A 22,532-nucleotide genomic window follows, 5' to 3' on the forward strand; every position below is an offset into this window, starting at 1 on the left:
TATCCTTCTGGAGAAAAGGTGTTCGTTGGACATGATAAGATGAAAAGTGAGAATTGATTTTGGTTCTGTGAAAGGAGACAAAGGGAAGAGAGAGGGTGAGGCAGAAGTAGAGGAAAGGAAAGGAATGAACATGGGGGTGGGGGATTAATGGAAACTGAGGTAGTTGATGTTAACACCATCCGGTTGGAGGGTCCCCAATGGTAGAAGAGGTGTTGTTCCTCCAATTTGCAGTGGTTTCAGTCAGGCAGTGCATGAGTCTTTATTCTCACCTTTCCTCTTATCATAGACAATGAGCATCTTCTGTTTGTTGATCTGGACTTCACTCCCTCTCATTCTTCCCTCTTTCTCTCTCAGGCTTTATGGAGACGCCTTCCTGTTTTTTGTTTACACCTTTAAAAGGGCTCAGGCCTGAAACATCAGTGATAGATCTTTACCTCCTATGGATGCAGTGAGACTGAGTTCCACCAGCGTTGTGTGTTTTTACTACAATCACAGCGTTGGCACACTTCCATGTTTCATTCAAGTCTTCATGAATCTCAATTAAACAAGAATGTCTGTAGAATCTGGGATTGAGTGCAATACACAAATGTATTATACTGAATGGATCTCGAGTTTTAATCTTCTGGATCAGACGACCATGAAGAAAGTTGTTCAAGTTTATTATCATCCAGTTGCACAAGTACAACCTGATGAAATAGTGTTCTCCAGTCTGGTCAGTGTGAGCAGTTCCTTAGGTCGTTCAGCATTCTCACTGTCCATAGTAAGAAGCTGTTCCTCAGCCTGGTGGTCCTGGCTCTGATCCACCTGTATCTCTTCCCTGATGGGAACAGCTGAAAGATGCTATGTGCAGGGTGGAAGGGGTCCTCAATGATTTCATGCACCCACTTCAAACAACAATCCCAGTAGATTACGTCAATGGTGGGAAGCTGATTGTTGATTTCAGAAAGGGAAACTGGAGTCAGGGATCATAGGCGTAGAGGGTGAGCAGATTTAAGTTCTTGGGAGTCACTATCTCGTAGGATCTTTCCTGGGCCCAGCACACTAATGTCAACATGAAGAAAGCACGTCACTGTCAGGAGTTTCCGTAGATTTGGCAATGGCATTGGAAACCATGCCAAATTTCTACAGAGGTGTGGTGGAAAGTGTGCTGACCGGCTGCATCACGGTCTGGTATAGGGACACCTGAGTGCAAAGCCCTGCAAAATAGTAGTGGACACAGCTCAGGATATCACAGGTGAAACCCTCCACACCATCGAGAACATCTGCAGGGAATGCTGCTGTCAGCAGCAATCATCAAGGATCCACACCACTCAGCACATGCTCTGTTCCCGCTGCTGCCATCAGGAGAGAGGTGTCGGTGCCACAAGACTTGCACCCTCAGCTTCAAGACAAGCTGCTCCCCCTCCACCATCAGACTCCTCAACATCAAACTTAATCAGGGACTCATTTAAGGTCTCTTACTTGTGCACTTTATAGATTTTATTTCCTCTCTGTATTTCAGTCAGTTTGTTTACATTTCTTTATCTGTTTACAGTTTTTTTTTGTAATTCTGCCTGGCCTGCAAGGAAAAGAATCTTAGCGTTGTATGTGATGTCATATGTACTCTGGCAATAAATCTGAAATCTGATGGAGACCCCAGTGATCCTCTCTGCCACTATGGTCCTGTGGATTGACCTTTGATCCATTTCTCTGCAGCAACCGTCCCACACTGTGATGCAGCCGGCCAGGATGCTCTTGATAGACTCCTATAGAAGGTTGACATGATGGTGCAGTGGCTGTTGCACCTTACTGACAAGTGAGAAGATGTTGAGTGTCCACGATAGGTCACTAGTCAAGGGAACTCCAAAGAACCTGGTGCTCACCACTCTTGTCACTGTAGACTTGTTGATGGTGGGGGAGGGTGAGGGGGTGGTCATTTCTGGTCCTCCTGAAGTCCAGCATTATCTCCTTGGCCTTGTCCAGGTTGAGAGTGAAGTAGTTATTCTTTCACCAAATCATGAGATGTTCCACCTTGTCGTGCGACTCGTCTTTACTAAAGTCCATTTAGACAACATCCACTGCCCTGCCCTCAACAATCACCTTCTCAAAAAGCTCATTGTGATGTGTTTGAGTCGATTTACCTTCTGCTGATTGAGATGCTGGAATGGAGATGTGCAGGGTGTCACTGAACTCACTGAAATCCCCATTGGCAATCTGCTTACATCGGAGTTTGACTTCATAGTTCTTGCCGGTAACAAGAGCATAAATGGGATGCGAGATCAAAGAGGCTTCAGTCTATGAAAGAAAGAAAAAGATTAAAAGATCAATGAAAGATTAACATACAAAAATTCAGAAAGATGAGAGAGAAGGCAGCGACATCAAAGTTTATAAGCAGCCTGGGACTGAGTGGGAAAATGGCAGGGCAGTCCTGATGGGCAGAATGGCCTATTTCTGCTCCTATGTCTTATGGATATTGAGTAAAGGTTCCAGTACAACACTGACTAACTCAGACTTATTTCATTTAGTGAATGCACAACACTCTCAGGACCAGCTGCTTCCCCTCCACCATCAAACTTCTCAACAACAAACTCAATCAGGGACTCGTTGAAGGACTCTGACTGTTCACTTTATTGTTTTTTCATGCTCTCTGAATTGCATAGTTTGTTTACATTCAGTATCTATTTACAGTTCTTCATAGGTACACATGTATAAGTTGTGTAGTCTTTTTGCGTTACCAATAAGTGGTAATTCTACCATTCCCACAGGAAAAAGAATCTCAGGGTTGTATGTGATGTCATGTACATACTTATTCTGACAGGAAATCTGAAATCTGAAATACTTCTGGCAAACTGTAATCTGGCCATCCTCTCTGTGGCTAACTAATGGTTAGCAAATGTCCCAAACATGATGATGCCCTGAAATGAGGGGACTATGTCTAAAAAGTGCTGTAATTTCTTCAGGGTGAAACCAAAATGTACATAGGTAACCATGAATAAAATCTGGAATGTGCACTTTAAGTAACCATGAATAAAATCTGGAATGTGCACTTTAATTATATATGAATTGTATGATTACAAATGTAAAATTGTGGAGGACAGGGGCAAATAATGGGGAAAAAAGTGTCATGTTCCAAACATTATGGAGGGCACTGTAAATGTTCCTATTGTACTAGCCTCCCCCATTACCCCTAGCAGGGCATTCCAGACACCACTACTCTCTCTGTAGCAAACACACTCCTGATGTCTTCCCTAAACTTTCATCCCCTCACCTGATGCAGATGTCCTCTGGTGTTTGCTGTTCTCACCCTGAGAAACAGGTGCTGGCCATCCACCCTATCCATGACTCTCATAATCTTGTAGACCTCTATCAAGTTTCCCCTCATCCTTCTTCACTCCAGAGAGAAAAGTCCCAGCTCTACTAACCTTGCCTCATAAGGCTTATTTTCCAATCCAGGCAACACACTGGCCAATCTCTTTAGCACTCTCTTCATAGCTTCTACAATCTCACCAGAGATTTATAGAGCACCCACATGACCTCTTGATTCTTGAACACAATCACCTGACTCATGAAGGTCAGCGTTCCATAAGCCTTCTTAGCTACCTATGCATCAACCTTGAGAGATCTATGGATTTGGACCCCCAAGGACCCTCTTTTTTTCCACACTGTTAAGAATCCTGCCAATAACCTTGTACTCTGCCTTCAGGTTTGACCTCACATTTATTGAAGATAACAGCCCAGTACAGGCCCTTCGGACAACAGGTTGTGCTGACCTATACAAACCTACTCAACAATCAAATTTCCCTCCCTCACACTCATAACCCTCTATTTTTCTTAAATTCATGTGTCTCTCAAAGAGTCTCCTAAATATCCCTATTATACCAGCCTCCACCACCACCCTGGCAATGCATTCAAGGCACCCACCAATTATGTATTAAAAAACACTCATCCCTGATGTCTCCCCTAAACCATCCTGCCTCCATTCCAAACAGAATTTGGGTTTTGATAGCTTATCCAAGCCTTTTAATATCCGGCATCCAGTCCCAGGTATCGGTGCCAAGGGATGTGTGCAGAGTGGGTGGGAAGGGGAGCAAGAAACTGGGGGTCGTGTGATGCTCACTTCCTTTCCGACAAACTCTCCCTCCATCTCTTGCCAAAGTGGGTTCACTGCAGAAGGGGTTGCCACAGAGTGCACGGAATCCAGTTAGTTTCCCTCCCCTCCACCGCACAGGATCTCACACGGTGACCCATTTACACATTTCTATGTGGCAGCAGCAGAGTGGAGTGGGGGGATGAGGTGGGTTGGTTGAAGTTCTCAGATTTTTGGGGGAAGAAGAGGGAGAGAGATACATAGGGATCCTCGGGTGCCCTGTCTAAACTGGCCAGTTGAACTCCAACACAGGAGAGAAGAGAGAACAAAAACAGAGATGGGAGAGGGGGAAAGAATGAGGGTTTCTCAAAGCAGGTATTTACATAAGTGTGCTGGTGGTCTCAAACAGAAAATAAACATGGGGGAATCAGGGGAGCAGTTGGACACTGAATGGGGAAAGGATGAGGGGGAGAGAGCGAATGGAAGAAAGAGAAAGAATGGGGGAGAGAGAGAATGGGGAAGGAGAGAGAATGGGGAAGGAGAGAGAGAATGGAAGGAGAGAGAATGGGGAGAGAAAGAATTGAAAAGGAGAGTGAGATAGGAGAGGGAGAGAGGAAAATGGGGGCAGGGAAAGAGAATGGTGGAAGGAGCAGAGGAGAGAGAAGAATGGGGAAGGAGAGAGAGAGAATGGGGAAGGAAGAGTGGAGAGGTTAATCTGGATTGAACTTCATCTGTCACTTTTTTGCCCCACTCTGGTGTAACCTTCAATACTATCCACGTCACCACCTACCTTATTCTCATCTGCTTCTGTTTCAGAACACTCTTCCTCAGCTGCAGCTCGTGGACTACTCACAGTTACCCAGGTGTGATTCACCTACCTGTTAATAGAGCTTCCAACTTTAGATACAAAAGCCAACATGCATGAGGTCCTTCAATTTCTGATATTTTCAGGATATTGTTCGTGAGCTCCTATGTCTCTTTCTGATTTCACTGCATCAATATTTACAGAGTTTGCTGTTCTACATCCCTTAAGAAAGATCCCATGAGAAAGATAGCATAGTCTACCATACCACCATGAGACCATAAGATGGAGTAGGATAATAGGTTATTCAGCCTATCGGGTCTACCCCACCATTTAATCATGAGCTGATCCATTTTCCAACCCAGCCCCACTACCTGGCCTCTCCCCATTACTTTTGATGTCCTGGCTAATCAAGAACCTATCAATCTCTGCCTTAAATACACCCAATGGCCTGGCCTCCACAATCGCCTGTGGCAACAAATTCCTCAGATTCACCACACTCTGGCTGAAGAAATTCCTCCCCATCTCTGTTCTAAGTTGGTGCCCTTCAATCCTGAAGTTGTGCCCTCTTGTCAATCCTTATAGTCATTTATTGTCATCTGATTGTACAAACACAACCAACAAAACAGTTTCTCTGATCCTCTGTGCAAACCAGACATAACGCACATCCCAACAAACAGTGCATATGCAGGACAAGGGTTTCATCTACACATGTCTACAAAGTGTTTCATAATGTTAAAGTATAGATCTTTGTGCACATGAGAGTCTCAGATGGTTAGTTCTAGACTTTTGCCCCATGGATTAAAATCTTTCTACGTCTACTCCATGCAAGCATTTCAACATTCAAAATGTTTCAATGAGATTCCACCACCTCCCCCCACCACCTCCTCCCCCATTCCCCTAAATTCCAAGGATTACATGCCAAAAGCAGTTAAATGCTCTTCAAATGATAACCCTTTCTTTCCCGGGATAATCCTTGTGAACCTCCTCTGAATCCTTTCCATTCTATGATTGAATTCACGGGATTTGATGCTGCCATCCACATTGGAATAAAGAAGATTCAAACATTTTGAATTCATTTAACGTGCCGAATCCCAGTGGTTTACTATCACTGGTTTTATACTGGATCTCATACTTCAAGGATATCCACCCATTTTTAATATCTTCCGAAGGTGGAGGTTCCCACCACATCTGGATGTCAGCCAGCAGGCCCGACTGGCTGATGTTCAGCAGAGTCCAGTTCAGTGAAATTGGAGGATCCGGCTTCACTGTAAACGGGAGAAAATCAATTCAATGGACTTGGTTCAATGACATTCAGAGCATCATTGAAGTGCAAGTACCATTAATGATGAGAGCATTCTGTGATGAACTGCGAGGGCGGGGAGACCCCTGTGATGTATGGTAAGGAAGACATTCATGGTGGAAGGAGAGGGACTGTGAATGGTAGGGCCCTGGGGAGTGTTGTAGAGAGATTTGGGGTAAAGGCACATATTTCTGTGACAGTGACTACTCAAAGTAGTTAAGGGTGGTGAAGAAGGCTCTTGGTGCATTTGCCTTCACCAATCAGAGAAAAGAGTGCAGGAGTATGGGCACTGGGTGACATTGTACATGATATTGGTGAGACCAGAGTGTTGGGTACAGTTCTGGTCATTCGACAGTAGGAATATCTGAGGAATCATGAAGATAGAAAAGGTGCAGATAATGTACACCACAACTCGATGTTGCAACTCCACAAATCTCTGATGAGATTCCACTTAGAGCATTGTTTTCAGTTCTGGTCACTTCATTACAGGAAGGATGAGAAAGCTCTGGAGAGGTTGCAAAGGAGATTCACCTGGATTGGAAAATAAGTCTAATGAGACAAGTTTGGCAGAGCTGGGACTTTTCTTTTTGGAGCTTAAAGGATGAGAGGTGACTTAATTGAAGTCTACAAGATTATGAGAGGCATAGATAGGGCAGGAATAGCCAACACCAGAGAACATGTGTATAATATGAAAGGAGGGAAGTTTAGGGGAGACATCAGGATTAAGGTTCTTTTTACACAGAGTTGTGGGGGCCTGGAATTCCTTTCCAGGGATGGTGGTGGAAGCTGGAACATTAGGGGCATTTCAAGAGACTCTTAGACAGGCACATGGATGGAGGAAAAGTGGAAGGTTACGGGGTAGGGAGGGTTTAGTACTTTTTATTAGGAATATATGGGTCGGCACAACATCAAGGGCTGAAGGGCTTATACTGTGCTTTAATGCTCTATGTTCTATATTACCAGGGCTGGAAGGATATAATTATAAGGAGAGGATGGACAGCCTCAAGGGGAGATTTATAAAATCATGAGGGGCACAAATGAGGAAAACAAACTGAGCCTTTTCCCTATGGTAAGGGAATGTAAAACTAAAAGGTTGAGATTTAAGGTGAGAGGACAAAGATTTAAAATGGGATGTGAAGAACATCAATTTCATACCAAGGTGTGAGCTGCCAGAGAAATTAGAAGAGGTGAGAATAATTGTTATATTTAAATGATATTGAGACTGGTTTTTTGATCTGAAACTAGGCTTTTTCCACTGAGGGTAGCCAAGATACAAACCAGAAGACATGGGTTAAGGGTGAGAAGGGAAAAGTTTAGGGGAACATAAGGGAGTACAGTCCAAGAGCAGTCAAACGTTCTTCACATGCTAAACTTTCATTCCAGTAATCATCTTGTGAATGCGGGCTCAATTTTAACATTTAAGAAGAATTTGGATGGGTACGTGGATGGAAGGGGTATGAAGGGCTGTGGACTGGGGGCATGTCAGTGGGACTAGGCAAAGAAAAAGGTTTGGCCCTGAGGGAGGCAGGTGAATATATATTGATGCCCTTCTAGGTTAAGGTGAACTGATCCTATGAGACCTCGTTATGAAAGTCTTGTGAATCTACGCAAAATGTTTATCTGTTCTATCAACGAATTAAAACTGCACAAAGTAATAGGATTAAAGAGATCTAAATTTGGGATATCGCCACTCATGCTTTGGAAGATGATACTTTGAAATTAGGATAAATTAGAATAAGGGAAGTGTCATCTACACCCCATATGTTTTGAAGGGTGGGAGGAAACCAGAGAACCTGGGGTAAACCTACACAGACATATGGAGAAAACACAATTGCAGACAGCATTGGATTTGAACCTGGGTCGCTTGTGCTGTAGTTAGTGCTGCACTAACTACACTAACTGAGCCATCCTGGCCACTTAAATTCTCAAACCAAGCAGCAATGTAATCGGTCAGTATACATTCCACAGAAAACCTCCAGTGTTGGGATTTCATGTTCAAGTTTATTTATCATCCAATTGCACAAGTACAACCTGATGAAACAGTGTTCACTGGCCCTGGGTAAAAACATGCAAACACACAACCAGACATAACACACACAGACATATGCAGGACAAATATACAGGTATACAAATAAATAAATAGTTTCATAGATATGACAGTCTCGGAGGGTTAGTGTGAACAGTTCATTAAATTGTTCAGCATTCTCATTGACCATTAGAAGTTGCTCCTCAGCCTAGTGGTTGCTGATGCTGATATTCCTGAATCTCTGTTCTGACAAAAGTAGCAGAAGGATGCTGAGGCAGGGTGGAAGGGGTTCTCAATGATTTTGTGTGTCCTCTTCAGACAACAATCCCAGTAGATCAGGTCGATGGGGAGGAGGGAGTCCTATTATTGATATGGCCATCAATGTGTTTGAGGTCATATTTCATCGTTCTATCAGAAGACTGTGAGGGTCTGACCACTCTGGAGTAGAGAAATGCTTTGAACATTTGCCCAGGCTCCCATCCCTGGTGATGTTGGAGCTCAGTCCATTTGTCTTCTTTCCCACCTTCCATGTTCAAGGTAATGCTAGTAGGCATTGCTATATGGTGCTGAGACAGGAGAAGCACCAGAACGGTGAGTAAAAATGCTTGCTGGGAATTGGGTTTCTATTCTTGGACATTCTCACTGCTTTCACAAGTCAGAGATCATTCTCCCACCAAGTCCTTCAAATATCTCTTTCAAGCCCAGAGGACCCCAAAACCCAGCAGTAATGTATAAAGTTCACCAGGCTTTGGTGCTTGAAAGGTAAATGGTTACCACTCAAGCAGGTTCTTGTCAGTTTTCAGAATCTTGTTGATGAAACTTGCCCCCTTCAGGGTTCTCCAGATGATAACCTCTTTCTTTTAAGTCTCCACAGAGTGCGTTTTTGTTTCTCTTATTCCAAGTGAAACATTAGACAGCCAGTCCTCTCCTCTTGCATGAACCACAAGGTCTTTGACCAGGCTGAATCAAACATTTACAACCCATCTTCCACATGGGGTTTCCCACAAGCTTGCCAGCTTGTCCTGTTCCAGTCCCAGCTGCTGTTACTGGCTGTAACACTGTAGAAGCAATATCTCTCTCTCTCTCTCTCTGAGAGAAAGCCTGTTTTACTCTTTCTGCTTGCAAAACCACATGACTCTCTTAGAACAGCTCAAGATAATCTGTGGCTCCGACAAGCTCTTTCACCTGTTGCCTTTTTGTAAACAACAATCCATTAGTGAAGTCTGTTGGGCACTCTCCAAATCTCTCGCAATTTCTAACATGGGGCAGAGCTCCAGTATTTTAAATAAGATCTGTTTTAAAGTGTTTGTATGTGACCTACTCTAACAAACCTTTCCCAATTTATCTCCCAAAAGCGTATCTATATACTCTGTCACACATCAGCCCACAGGTTCAAGATGCATACTGTCATGGATCGTGCAGGAGACTGACCCTGCCTGTTCTCTTTTGTATCCTTGTTAGGTGATAATGGGAGATTAAAGACTGTTTCCCAGCTCATCTCCCTGCTGAAACTGGCTGGTTTTACAGAGATCTGTGAGGCATGGCACAACCCAGGCATTCACTCTCCTAGTGAATGGATTTGCACACTGGAAGCAGGCACAAATAGCATTGGGGAACAATTCTGGCAAAAGGTGTTTCTTGGAAAAGTGCAGCTTTGTAAGGGGGAGGTGCGGAGGGAGATAGAGGTGTGGGGGAGATGGGCAGGTGCGGGGGGAGATGGGCAGGTGCGGGGGGAGATGGGCAGGTGCGGGGGGAGAGCAGGCGGAGATAGGTTGGTGGAGGGAGATGAAGGGGAGGTGGGAAGATGAGTTGGTGGAGTGGGAAGTGGGGGAGATTGGGAGATGAGGAGAAGGTGGGGAAGGTATGGGGAGGTGGGAAAAAGATGATTTGGTGGAGTGGGAGATGAGAGGTGGGGCTGGAGATGGGGTGGTGGGGTGTGAGGTGAAAGGGAGATGGGGGAGATGAGGGGGAGGTGGGGAAGGTTTGGGGAGGTGGGCGAAAGATGATTTGGTTGGGAGGGAGATGGGAGGTGGGGTTGGAGATGGGGAGGTGGGGTGTGAGGTGGAGTGGAGATGAGGGAGAGGTGGGGGGATGATGGGGAAGTGTAGAGAGGGAGGTGGAGAGGGTTTGGTGTCATCCGGGGGCAGAGAGAGGAAGGTGTTTGGGAGTTGTGGAGGGACCGACGTAGCAGAAACTGGCCAGGGAGGGTGTGAGGGGATAGGGGAGAAGTGATGAGGCCGGCGGGTGAATGGGAGATGCAGGGGCAAGCTGCACCCATGGACAGATGAACTCTTTCCGGCCCGTGACCATGACCCAAGTGTTGCTTCTTGGTGTTTTGGTGCTCCTACTCCCTGAATCAGGGGAGCAGAGGATGTCCCTCTTCTGGGTTAATTCAATTGGCAATTCTTGTTTTAACCCCACTTTTTACATTGGTAACCAGTAATTGTGCCACCGACTCTTCATCATCAGGTGGAACAGGAACATTTAAGTACTGACGAGCTGAGTTCCGTGATCCAGCCCATTGGTTTACAAGGAGCTAGTTTGCTGAGGTTGGGAGTAAAAGCCAAGAAACTAGACTTCGAAGTTGGGTCCTTTTCTCAACTTAAACTCTCTGTGGTAGGTAAATTAATGGAGAAAATTCTTAGAGATAGTACTTATAAACATCTGGATAGACAGGGTCTGATCAGGAGCACTCAACATGGATTTGTGGGAGGAAGGTCATGTTTGACCAATCTGATTGAATTTTTTGAAGAGGTGACTAGGAATGTGGATGAGGGTAGCGCAGTAGATGTTGTCTATATGGACTTCAGTAAGGCCTTCGATAAGGTACCACATGGAAGGTTAGTTAAGAAGGTGCTGTCTTTAGGTATAAATTTTGAGATAGTCAAATGGATTGAACATTGGCTGAAAGGGAGAGGCCAGAGAGTGGTAGTGGATTATTGTCTGTCAGGTTGGAGGCCGGTGACCAGTGGTGTGCCTCAAGGATCTGTATTGGGCCCATTGTTGTTCGTTATATACATTAATGATCTAGATGATGGGGTGGTAAATTGGATTAGTAAATATGCAGACGATACTAAGATAGGTGGAATAGTGGATAATGAAGAAGGTTTTCAAGGATTGCAGAGAGATTTGGGCTGCTTCGAAAAGTGGGCTGAAAAATGGCAGATGGAATTTAATGCTGATAAGTGTGAGGTGCTTCATTTTGGTAAGAAGAATCAGAACAGGACATACATGGTAAATGGGAGAGCATTGATGAATACAGAAGAGCAGAAAGATTTAGGAGTAACGGTACATCGTTCCCTGAAGGTAGAAACTCACGTGAATAGGGTGGTGAAGAAGGCTTTTAGTATGCTGGCCTTTATCAATCATTGCATGGAATATAGAAGTTGGGAGGTGATGTTGAGACTGTATAAGACGTTGGTGCGGCCTAATTTGGAGTTCTGTGTGCAGTTCTGGTCGCCTAATTATAGGAAGGATATAAACAGAGTGGAGAGAGTGCAGAGAAGGTTTACCAGAATGTTACCTGGGTTTAAGCATCTAGAGTATAGGGAGAGATTGGACAGATTAGGTCTTTATTCTTTGGAGCGTAGAAGGTTGAGAGGGGATTTGATAGAAGTATTTAAGATTATGAAAGGGATAGACAGAGTGGATGTGGATAGACTATTTCTGTTAAGAGGAGGAAAGATTAAAACAAGAGGACATGAGTTAAGAATTAAAGGGCAGAGGTTTAGAGGTAACATGAGGGGGAACTTCTTTACTCAGAGAGTGGTAGACGTGTGGAATGAGCTTCCGGGAGAAATAGTGGCGGCGGAATCAATTGTATTATTTAAGAAAAGGTTGGACAGGTATATGGATGAGAAGAAGATGGAGGGTTATGGGCATTGTGCAGGGAGGTGGGACTAGAAAGGGGTGTTTGGTTCGATGCGGACTAGAAGGGCCTAATGGCCTGTTTCCGTGCTGTAAATTGTTATGTTATGTTTGCCAAGAAATCGCACCCTACATGTGTAGTTCAAAGGGAAGGGTCATTTTGCAGGTAAATGATATGTTTATGGCACATATATTGTATAATGTATAGATTTCCCCAAAATTCTTTCTTACTGCAGCCAAACTTGGTTTAAAAAAATCCTCCAAAAACGATTGAAAAGCAACTGAAATATTTTACTTTAAATGAATTAAAAAGATGAATTAAAATTAATTAAATTAAAAAGAATTAAAAAAAAAGGTAATAAATGTATTTTCATGCAAAAAAAGAGTGAATGCAATAGTACTTTTGTGGCGTCTGAACAGTCTTGCAGAGTTTCAAGTGTGGCTACTGTTACGAGCCCAAATGACCCCAAAACCCAGCAGCAATAGACATTCACCAAGACAAGTGGTTTTTAAAACAAAAGTTGTTTTTAATCAACTTTAAACATGAAAACAGAATCAAACTTTAACTTGTCTCTTATACTTAACTAACCCAAATTAACCCCCTTCTTATTCTAAGCACAAGTGTATGTAATGTGGGTGTAAATTTAAGAAAAGTTCTTTGGTTCACAGTTCAATCTCACTTCTCCTTCTTCCAAGTTCTCTGGATACAGGCAATTCTTATACTGTGCACAGAATTAAAAAGTTCACTAGGCTTTGGTGCTCGAAAGGTCAATGTTTACCGCTCAATGTTGGGTTTGCATAGAGATTGTTGTTCCAGGATTTCCACAGCTGAGGTACCACCATTAGTCACCTCAATGTCTTGCTGATGAAACTTGGCCCATCAGGGTTCTCCACATGATACCTCTTTCTTTCAGGCTATCACAGAGTTCCTTTCTGTTTCACTTATTCCAAGAGAAACATCAGACAGATAGCACTTCCAGCCATCTGCCACTCTGGAGCTTTCTGTTTCAACAAGCTTCCTGGTTTGCACTCTTAGCTCTTTTCAGTGTCACACTCACTGGCTGAGAGAGCTTGTTGAATTTGTCTTCTCTTTCTCTCTCTCCAACTGCCAGAAAGCCATGTGACTCTCTCACTTTCAAAACCCCCCATCTTCAGCAAACCACAGGAGTTATCCTTCTGCTCCTATCTGTTGTCTTAGATAAACAAAACCCAGGAATGACCTTTCTGTGAGCACACTGTAGGTACTTTTAAACAGCCAGTTTGTCTCCTCCAAACAATGATCTATTAATTTCATGATGTCATTTAAATTGGCACCTATTTGTGGAATGTGCATAGCATTCTCCATAGATCCTGCAATGTTACTGAATATGAGTTCTTCAATATTTCAAATAAGATCTGTTTTAAAATGTGTGTATGTATGTAACCCACTAATCTCACCAAATTCCTCCCAATATTTATCCATTACACTACATTGACTGATATGCATGAACTCGGCTTGTTCATGCATAGTATCAGTCAGATGCCACACTTGAAACACAGACAGGACTGGTACGATGCAGGTTTGATCCCAAACATAGCTCTCAGTAAACAAGGTGTCTGTTCCTTGCATCTCTCTTTCCCCTTCCCTCTGTCTTCTTTCCTCCAGCCCCCTTCCCTTCCCTTTTTCTCCTTTCTTCCAGCCCCCTTCCCTTCCCTTTGTCTCCTTTCTTCCTCCTCCCCTTCCCTTCCCTTTGACTATTTTCTTCCTGCTCCCCACTCCTTCCCCTGTCTCCTTCCTTTGTCTCCTCTCCTCCATTTTCCCACCCTTTCCCTCTATCTCCTCATCCAGCTTCCCATCCTTTCCCTGTCTCTTCTCCAGCTTCCCTTCCCTCTGTCTCCTTTCCTCCAGCTCCCCTTCTCGCCCCTTCCCTCTGTCTCTTCAGCTTCCCTTCCCTTCCCTCCCCTTTTTCATCTCTTCTACTTCCCCTTCCCTTCCCTCTTTCCTTTCCTCCATCTCCCCTTCCCTCTCCTCCATCTTCCCTTCCCTCCCCCTTCATTTCCTCCACCTTCCCTTCCCTCCCCTCCCCTCTATCTCCTTTCCTCCAGTTCCTCTTCCCTCCCCTCTCTCATTTCCTCCACCTCCCCTTCCCTTCCCTCTCTCCTCTCCTCCACCTCCCCTTCTCTCCCCTCTGTCTCCTTTCCTCCACCTCCCTTTCCCTTCCCTCTCCTCTCCTCCACCTCCCCTTCCCTCCCCTCTGCCTCCTTTCCTCCAGTTCACCTTCCCTTCCCTCAGCCTCCTTTCCTCCACCTCCCCTTCCCTCCCCTCTCTCCTCTCCTCCACCTCCCCTTCCCACCCCTCTCCTCCTCCACCTCCCATTCCCTCCCCTCTCCTCCACCTCCCCTTCCCTCCCATCTGCCTCCTTTCCTCCACCTTCCATTCCATTCCCTCTGCCTCCTTTCCTCCACCTCCCCTCCCCTCCCCTCTGCCTCCTTTCCTCTTTCACCTTCCCTCCCCTCTGCTTTCCTCCACCTCCCCTTCCCTCTGTCTCCTTTCCTCCACCTCGCCTTTCCTCCACCTCCCCTTCCCTATGTCTCCTTTCTTCCACCTCCCCTTTCCTCCACCTCCCCTTCCCCTCTGGCTCTCCTCCACATCCTCTTCCCTCTGTCTCCTTTCCTGCATCTCCCTTTCCTCCACCTCCCCTTCCCTCTGACTCCTTTCCTCCACCTCCCCTTCCCTTCTCTCTCTCCTTTCCTCCACATCCCCTTCCCTCCCCCTCTCCTCTCCTCCACCTCCCCTTCCTCCCCTCTGTCTCCTTTCCTCCACCTCCCCTTCCCTTCCCTCTGTCTCTTTTTCTCCAGCTTCCCATATCACTTCTCAGTTTCTTTCTCTGCTACCCTCTACCTTGTATCCACATATGACCTCTAGCATGTTGGACTACGATCCACCCCCTTCGTCCCTCCTCTCCATCCTCTCTTTCCCTACCCCTTACCTCATCTTTTTTCTTCAGGAGCCTATCTGGATTTGCTTATAACTGAAAAGCTCCCAGACCTAAAACTTAGGTTGCACAGAATATAGAGCACTATAGCACAGTACAGGCCCTTTGGCCTTTGATGTTGTGCTGACCCATATATTCCTTAAAAAAAGTACTAAACCCTCCCTACCCCATAACCCTCTATTTTCCTTTCATCCATGTGACTAAGAGTCTCTTAAATGCCCCCAATGTTTCAACCTCCACCACCATCCCCGTCAAGGCATTCCAGGCAGTCACAACTATTTCTGTGTAAAATAAACTTACCCCTGATGTCTTCCCTAAACCTCCCTCCCTTCTCTGTGTACATCTGTCCTCTGGTATTTGCTGATCCTGCCACAGGAAACAAGTGCTGGCTGTCCACCTTTATCTATGCCACTCATAATCTTGTTGACCTCTATCAAGTCTCCTCTCATCCTTCTACACTCCAAAAAGAAAAGTCTCAGCTATGCTAACCTTGCCCATTAAGACTTGTTTCCCAATCCTGGCAACGTCCTTCGCATCCTCTCCATAGCTTCCACATCCTTCGTATGATGATGTGACTAGAACTGAACATAATACTCAAAATATTGCCTTACCAGAGAGAGTTGTAACGTGACTTCTCTACTCCTGAACTCAATCCCCCCCATTAATGAATCCCAGCACAAGCTCCCTCAGTTCATCCACACTTTAAAGTAACCAACCATTAACCCTGTACTCAGCCTTTTGGTTAGTCCTTCCAAAATGCATCACCTCACACTTATCCGGTTTAAAATCCATCTGCCATTTTTTTGCCCAATTCTGCATCCTGTCTGTGTCCCCGTAACTTTCGACAACCTTCAGCTCCATCCACAACTCTTCCAACCTCCATGTCATCCACAAACGTACTGACCCATCCTCTCACCTCTTCATCCAGGTCATTTTATAAAAATCACTAAGAACAGGAGTCCCAGAATGGATCCCTGCAGGACTCCACTAGTCACCAGCCTCCAGGCAGAATACTTCCACCACTACTCTCTGATCTCTTCCTACAAGCCAATGGTTTTATCCAAACAGCCATTTTTGTTTACCTTTTACTTCCTATGGATGCTGCATGACTCACTGAGATTTTCCAGCACATTTATGCATTGCCCTTGAGTCGAGTTTTTGATTTATAGCCATCAGTAGTAGTGATGGCAAAAGATCCAGTTACAATTCTGATGCCAGACTGATCCTCAGCTTGTGCAGCAGTCGACCTGACCCCAGTGCCAGTGGGATCTGTCAGTGTCAATATGGTTTACTTCTTCTCACCCATGTAATGAAGTTAGTGAGCATGCATGCTTAATTGTGACTGTAACTGAGAAAAGGTGGGAGCTTCCCCTTCAGTTGCTATCTTATTGATTCAGGCATCAGTCTCCTTGCCAGTAGATCCAGTCTGTGGCATATGGAAAAAGACAATGAGCTTGCACAAGTGTTGGCACAAAACCAATGTCAGGTCAAAGAACTAAAGTAGCTGTGCAGAGCACTCTGCTTGTGGTTGATGTGGCCAAGGTTACAAGCCCAGAGGACCCCAAAACCCAGCAGCAACAGAAGTTCACCAAGACAAATTGTTACTTAAAAGTTGCTTTTAATTATCTTTAAACATGAAAACAGGATCAAACTCTAACTTACTTAACCCCCTTCTAATTCTAAGTGCACATGTATGTAATATGTGTGTAAGTTTAGAAAAGTTCTTTGATTCACAGTCCAATCTCGCTTCTCATTCCTCCAAGTTCACTAGTTGCAGGCAATTCTTATACTGTGCACAGAATTTAACATTTATAAAGTTCACCAGGTTTTGGTGCTTGAAAGGTAAATGGTTACCACTCAGGAAGGTTCTTGTTGGTTTTCAAAGAGAGATTTGTTGTTCACTGGACATAAACTGATTCCTTCTAATCAGCCACTCCAGTGTCTTTCCGAAGAAACTTGCCCCATCAGGGTTTTCCACTTACTTTCAGGTCACCACAGAGTTCCTTTTTGTTTCCCTTATTTCAAGTGAAACATTAGGCAGCCAGTCCTCTCCTCTTGTATGGACCACAAGGGCTTTGACCAGGCTGAACTTAAGAACTCACAACCTGTCTTCCAAAATGGATTTTTCCACCAGCTTTCCAGCATCCTGTTCCAATCCCAGCTGCTGCTGCTGTGTAGAACTGTAGAACTGAATTCTCTGTCTCTCACTCCCAAAGAAAAAGACATTTACGGTTTGAGTCCTATGCTGTTTGTAAGGACTTTGTATGTTCTCCATGTGTCTGCATGGGTTTTCTAAAGGGGATCCAGTTTCCTCCCACCCTTCAAAATGTTCCGGGGGTGTTTGACTCAGACAGCCTGTGGCTCAGGACCTAATCCTATGAGTTCTTTCATCTGTTGCTTTTCAAAACAACAATCCATTAGTGAAGTCCCTATAGGCACTCTTCAAAGTTTATACAAAGGCATTTGGAGCCAGGCCTGTCTAGCTTGAGCAGGACTCCAGTCTTTTAAATGAGATCTGTTTTGAAGTGTTTGTATGTGACCTACACTTAAAAAAGCCTGCCACAATTTATCTCCTGTAAAACATATCTATATTCAATATAAAATACAGCATAATCTGTCACACCAGAATGTGCCTGTGTGGAACTTGGCCACAAGTTTACTCACTCCAATTCCAATGTGACACAATAGATACAGGGTAGGGGAGAGTGTACCTCTGAGGAATTAGCTGCATCATTAACTCTGGAGTAAGCTACAACATTAACCTCAGGCAAGGGAGAATTTATTGGTTTGCTGATTGACTGCAGCCAACCATGTCAGCTGAGTCTGTGGTCTGAAACTGCAGAACAAGAGACTGTCACAGTATATTCTGCAGTGTAAATGTACATCCGCAGGGGTCATTTATTATATCCAGTGTTCCCAATGTGGCCTCCTCTATATAGGGGAGACTGGTCACAGACTGGGAAGTCAATATGCTGAGTACCTATGCTTTGTCCTCTGCAACTGCAAGGATCATCCAGTGGCTAACTACTTCGATTCCACATCCCATTGCCACACTGATATGTCAGTCCATGGCCTCTTGCACTGCCAACTAAGGCTCCCATAAGTTGGAGGAACAGCATCTGTCTGGACACTCTCCAACCAGACGGCTTAAACATAGACCTCCAATTTCTTTAAAATAAATCTCCTGAGTCTCTATCTTTCTGGATCCTTCCAGCTCCTCATGCCCTTTCCTTCCCTCTCCTCATCACCTCAGCCTTTTTCCTCAACCCTCTCACCTGTATCTACTTGTCACCTGTACTTCTCCCTCTGCCTCGGTCTCCCTCTGCCTTGGTCTCCCTCTCCTCTCCTCTCACCTTTTATTCCAATGCCTTCCTGAGTTTGCTCATAACTTTATGAAAGGCCCTTTCACTTCCAATGGCTGCTGTGTTACTATAGCATGTTTGTGTTTTGCAATTATAAATTGAAATAACTCCATTCAACAAGAGGACACTTTGCAGAAAGCTGCCACAATTTGAAGATGACAAGTGGAAATATTCGCTGATCAATGGATACACATCTGTATACATACTGTCAGGAGCTCAGACAGATGGAATTTGGTGTTGCAGAAAACCCACAATTAGATCCCACTGCAGCAAAGGTTTGGATCTTGTCAGCGATGGATATGAATGATGAGGATGTGGTGAGTTCCCGCCATCCCTTCCGCCCCTCTCCCCTTCCCCACTGCCTCTCCCCTTCCCTGCTGCCTCTCCCGGCCACCTCTTCCCACTGCTCTTCCCCACCAGTTCCCTCCCTCCCCATAAGGCAAGCAAAGTGTCACCATTAATATTGTCCGGCACCCCTTACTTTAAGACTTAATGGTTAGTTCAACTCCTTTATAGCACCAGTGATTGGAACCAGACTGGGATTCAAGTCCTGTGCAGTCTGTAAGGACTTTGTACGTTCTCCATGTGTCTGCATGGGTTTTCTCCAGGGGATCCAGTTTCATCTCACCCTTCAAAATGTTCTGGGGGTGTAGGTTAATCGGATGTAAATTGGGCGGTATGGACATGTGGGCCAAAATGGCCTGTTACCGTAGTATATGTCCAAAATTTAAATTTAAGACCCAGATGCAAAAGAGGTTCCCTTCAGAGACACCAAGTGATGGTGGATTCACCTCCAGCGTTCCCTCAGCCTTTGCAATGGCACAGACCCCTATTCAATTCATTGGCAACCTGAGCTCCAGATCCAAACAACCAACACGATCAGGAAGCCTTTGGCACCTGAGGCCCTTGGGGAGCTGTTCCTGAGGGAGCCTCAGCACCCTCAGGAATTTCCAAAGTTATCAATCATGTGTTGCCCTCACTACTTTCTGCGGGACTTATCATAGCTGGGAGCTGCAGCTCATTGACATCACTATCTCAGTGTCCAGGGATCTCGAGCATCTGCAAGGTTGAATTTGCAAAATTCAGGGATGCTTTTAAGGGAAGTAGGTTTCCAAGGGGGAGGGAGAACAGCCACAGGGTATGTAACAAGATAACATTTTTAATTTGAAGATGCATCATTGTGATGGGCCCTTCTGGGCCACAAGCCTGCACCACACAAATACATCCATTTGACCAATTAAGCAACTAACTGTCCATCATTGGAATGTGGGAGGAGGCCAGAGCACCCAAGTCACATGGAGAACATACAAACTACTCAGAGATAGCAAAGGATTTGAACGCAGATGCTGCCACTGTAATAGTGTTGTTCTAGCCACTACACTGACCAAGCTGCCTCTTTGGCTTGGCTTCGCGGACGAAGATTTATGGAGGGGGTAAATGTCCACGTCAACTCCAGGCTCGTTTGTGGCTGACAAGTCCGATGCGGGACAGGCAGACACGGTTGCAGCGGTTGCAGGGGAAAATTGGTTGGGTGTTGGGTTTTTCCTCCTTTGCCTTTTGTCAGTGAGGTGGGCTCTGCGGTCTTCTTCAAAGGAGGTTGCTGCCCGCCAAACTGTGAGGCGCCAAGATGCACGGTTTGAGGCAATATCAGCCCACTGGTGGTGGTCAATGTGGCAGGCACCAAGAGACTTCTTTAGGCAGTCCTTGTACCTCTTCTTTGGTGCACCTCTGTCACGGTGGCCAGTGGAGAGCTGCCTAATCAATAAGTAAAATGTAAGATTAACAAAACAAGGTCGAAGGTACAGCAATGTAATCAATATCCAGCAAGTTTCCTATTTTTTTGATCATCAGGGACCTGGGTTTACAACAGCTGGCTTCAAAATCTCAGAGGTTGGCTTACACTGCCCTCCATAATGTTTGGGACAAAGACATGTTTTCCTTTATTTGCCCCTGTGCTCCACAGTTTTCAAATTTGAAATCAAACAATTCACAGGTGATAAAATGCACATTCCATATGTTATTCAAGGTTATTTTTATACATTTTGGTTTGGCCATGTAGACATTACTGTACTTTATATACATAGTCCTTTCTTCTAAGCTTTTGATCAACTTTGGAGTCTGTACTTGCAATTTTTCAACACAAGTTGTGCCAATAAAAGTCAAAGAACCCAGTATGAGGCTGAAAAACAAGAATAAAAAAGTAAGAGACATCGCCCAAACCTTAGAATTACCCAAATCAACTGTTTAGAGCATCATTAAGAAGGGCTCAGTACAATAATCGCAAAGGGCCAAGGAAGACCCCCCCCCCTACTGCTGTGACAGAAGAATTCGCATCATAATGAAGAAAAGTCCCCAAACACCTGTTCGACGGATCAGAAATACTCTTCACAATGCAGGTGTACTGTTCGCAGAAGACTTCATGAACAGAAATACAGGGACTACACTGAAAGATGGAAACTACTATAAGCCACAGAAACGGGAGAGCCAGATTACAGATGGCCAAAAAGTATTTAAAAGAGCCTGCAGAGTTCTGGAAAAAAGTCTTGTGGTTAGATGAGTCTTAAGATTAACCTGTATCAGAGTGATGGCAAGAGCAAAGTGTGGAAGCATAAAGGAAGTGCCCAAGATCCAAAGCAGACCACCTCATCTGTGAAACATGGTGGTGGGGGAGTTATGGCCTGGGCATGAATGGCTGCCACAGGTACCTTCATTGACGATGTAATTGCTGATGTGATTAATTAATTCTGAGGGGTATAGAAGCATCTGCTCAAGTTTGAGCAAATGGCTTCAAACATTAGATGGCACTTAAACTATAGCAAATCAATGATCCCAAACAAACTGCTGAAGTAACAAAGGAGTTTTTAAAAGCTAAAAACTGGAAATTTCTTGAATGGCCAATCATCTGATCAAAATTTAATTGAGGATGCCTTCCATATGTTGAAGAGAAACCTTAAGGGGAAAAGTCCCCGAAACAAGTAGGAGCTGAAGACGACTGTAGTAGAGGCCTGGGAGAGCATCACCAGAGAAAATGCTCAGCACTTGGTGATGTTTATGAATCACAGACCTCAAAGAGTCATTATATGCAAGGGATGTGCAACAAAGTTCGAAACATAACTTCAATATACATACCATTGCTTTGTCCCAAATGTTATGGTCCCCTGAAATGAGAGGACTTTGTATAAAAAAAAATGCTGTAATTTCTACATGGTCAAACCAAAATATATTCAATTAACCTTGAATAAAATCTGAATGTGCACTTTAATCATGTGATTGTTTTATTACAACTATAAAATACAGCACAGGGACAAATAAATGAAAAAAAGAGACTTTACCGTAAAATTAAGGAGGGAACTGTATGAATGCCTTTCAGAGTCGTTCTGTTTTTCCTTATGGAAGTCATTGTTGTGGCCTGCCCAGCCTAGGACAGCAGAAGTAGTTCAATTGCTGTTGAGTAACACGGAGTGATTTCTGTTATCCCCGTCTCTGTTCTTCCACAGGAGCTCATAGATTCTGATGAGTTGTTGGACGAGAACGATTTGAAGAAGCCTGACTCTGCCTCGTTCCATGCCATGAGCTGTGGAGATGGCAAGAAAAAGAAACGTGCCTGTAATAACTGGTCAGTGTCCTGCTCACGCCCAGAACTGCCCCTAATGTCAACATCAGCATCAACTGCCTGCCTGATAGTCATCCTGCGTCTATGAAGTCAGTGAATCCGTCTTTGACCTCACCACCATGGAACACTACGACACAGAAACATGCTTTTCAGTCCATTTTGTCTGTGCCAAACTATTATTCTACCCAATCCTATTGACCTGAACCCAGACAATACCACTCCATACCTCTCCCAGCCATGAACCTATTCAAATTTTTCTTTTATGTCAAAACTGAACCTGCTTTCACCACTTCAGCTAACAGCTCATTCCATACTCTCACCACTCTCTGTGTGAAGACATGCCCCTAATGTTCCCTTTAAATGTGAAAATAATGGTCTGCCATGTAGACTAATGTAGATTAATCAATTTTAATTAATATTTCCATGTGCTTTGCTGCTTTGTGAAAGAATACAGAGCAGGTCATGGGCACTTTAAGAGAAATGAGAGACCCCATGATGTGTATCATCAGGCAAACCCC

The 22,532-nt window shown here is 44.6% G+C and overlaps 1 protein-coding gene across 1 annotated transcript in view; it reads left to right on the forward strand.

The window, feature by feature from the left end:
* Positions 1 to 22,532, forward strand: part of LOC138740836 (anamorsin-like) — a 78,626-nt gene that overhangs the window by 51,707 nt on the left and 4,387 nt on the right. The window contains exons 2-4 of the mRNA XM_069894035.1: positions 4,883 to 4,929; positions 10,667 to 10,813; positions 21,899 to 22,017. Of these exons, the coding sequence (XP_069750136.1) occupies positions 4,883 to 4,929; positions 10,667 to 10,813; positions 21,899 to 22,017 (313 nt within the window). The remainder of the gene's footprint in view (positions 1 to 4,882; positions 4,930 to 10,666; positions 10,814 to 21,898; positions 22,018 to 22,532) is intronic.

The sequence above is a fragment of the Narcine bancroftii genome, chromosome 1, assembly GCF_036971445.1.
Source record: "Narcine bancroftii isolate sNarBan1 chromosome 1, sNarBan1.hap1, whole genome shotgun sequence".
Lineage (NCBI taxonomy): Eukaryota > Metazoa > Chordata > Chondrichthyes > Torpediniformes > Narcinidae > Narcine > Narcine bancroftii.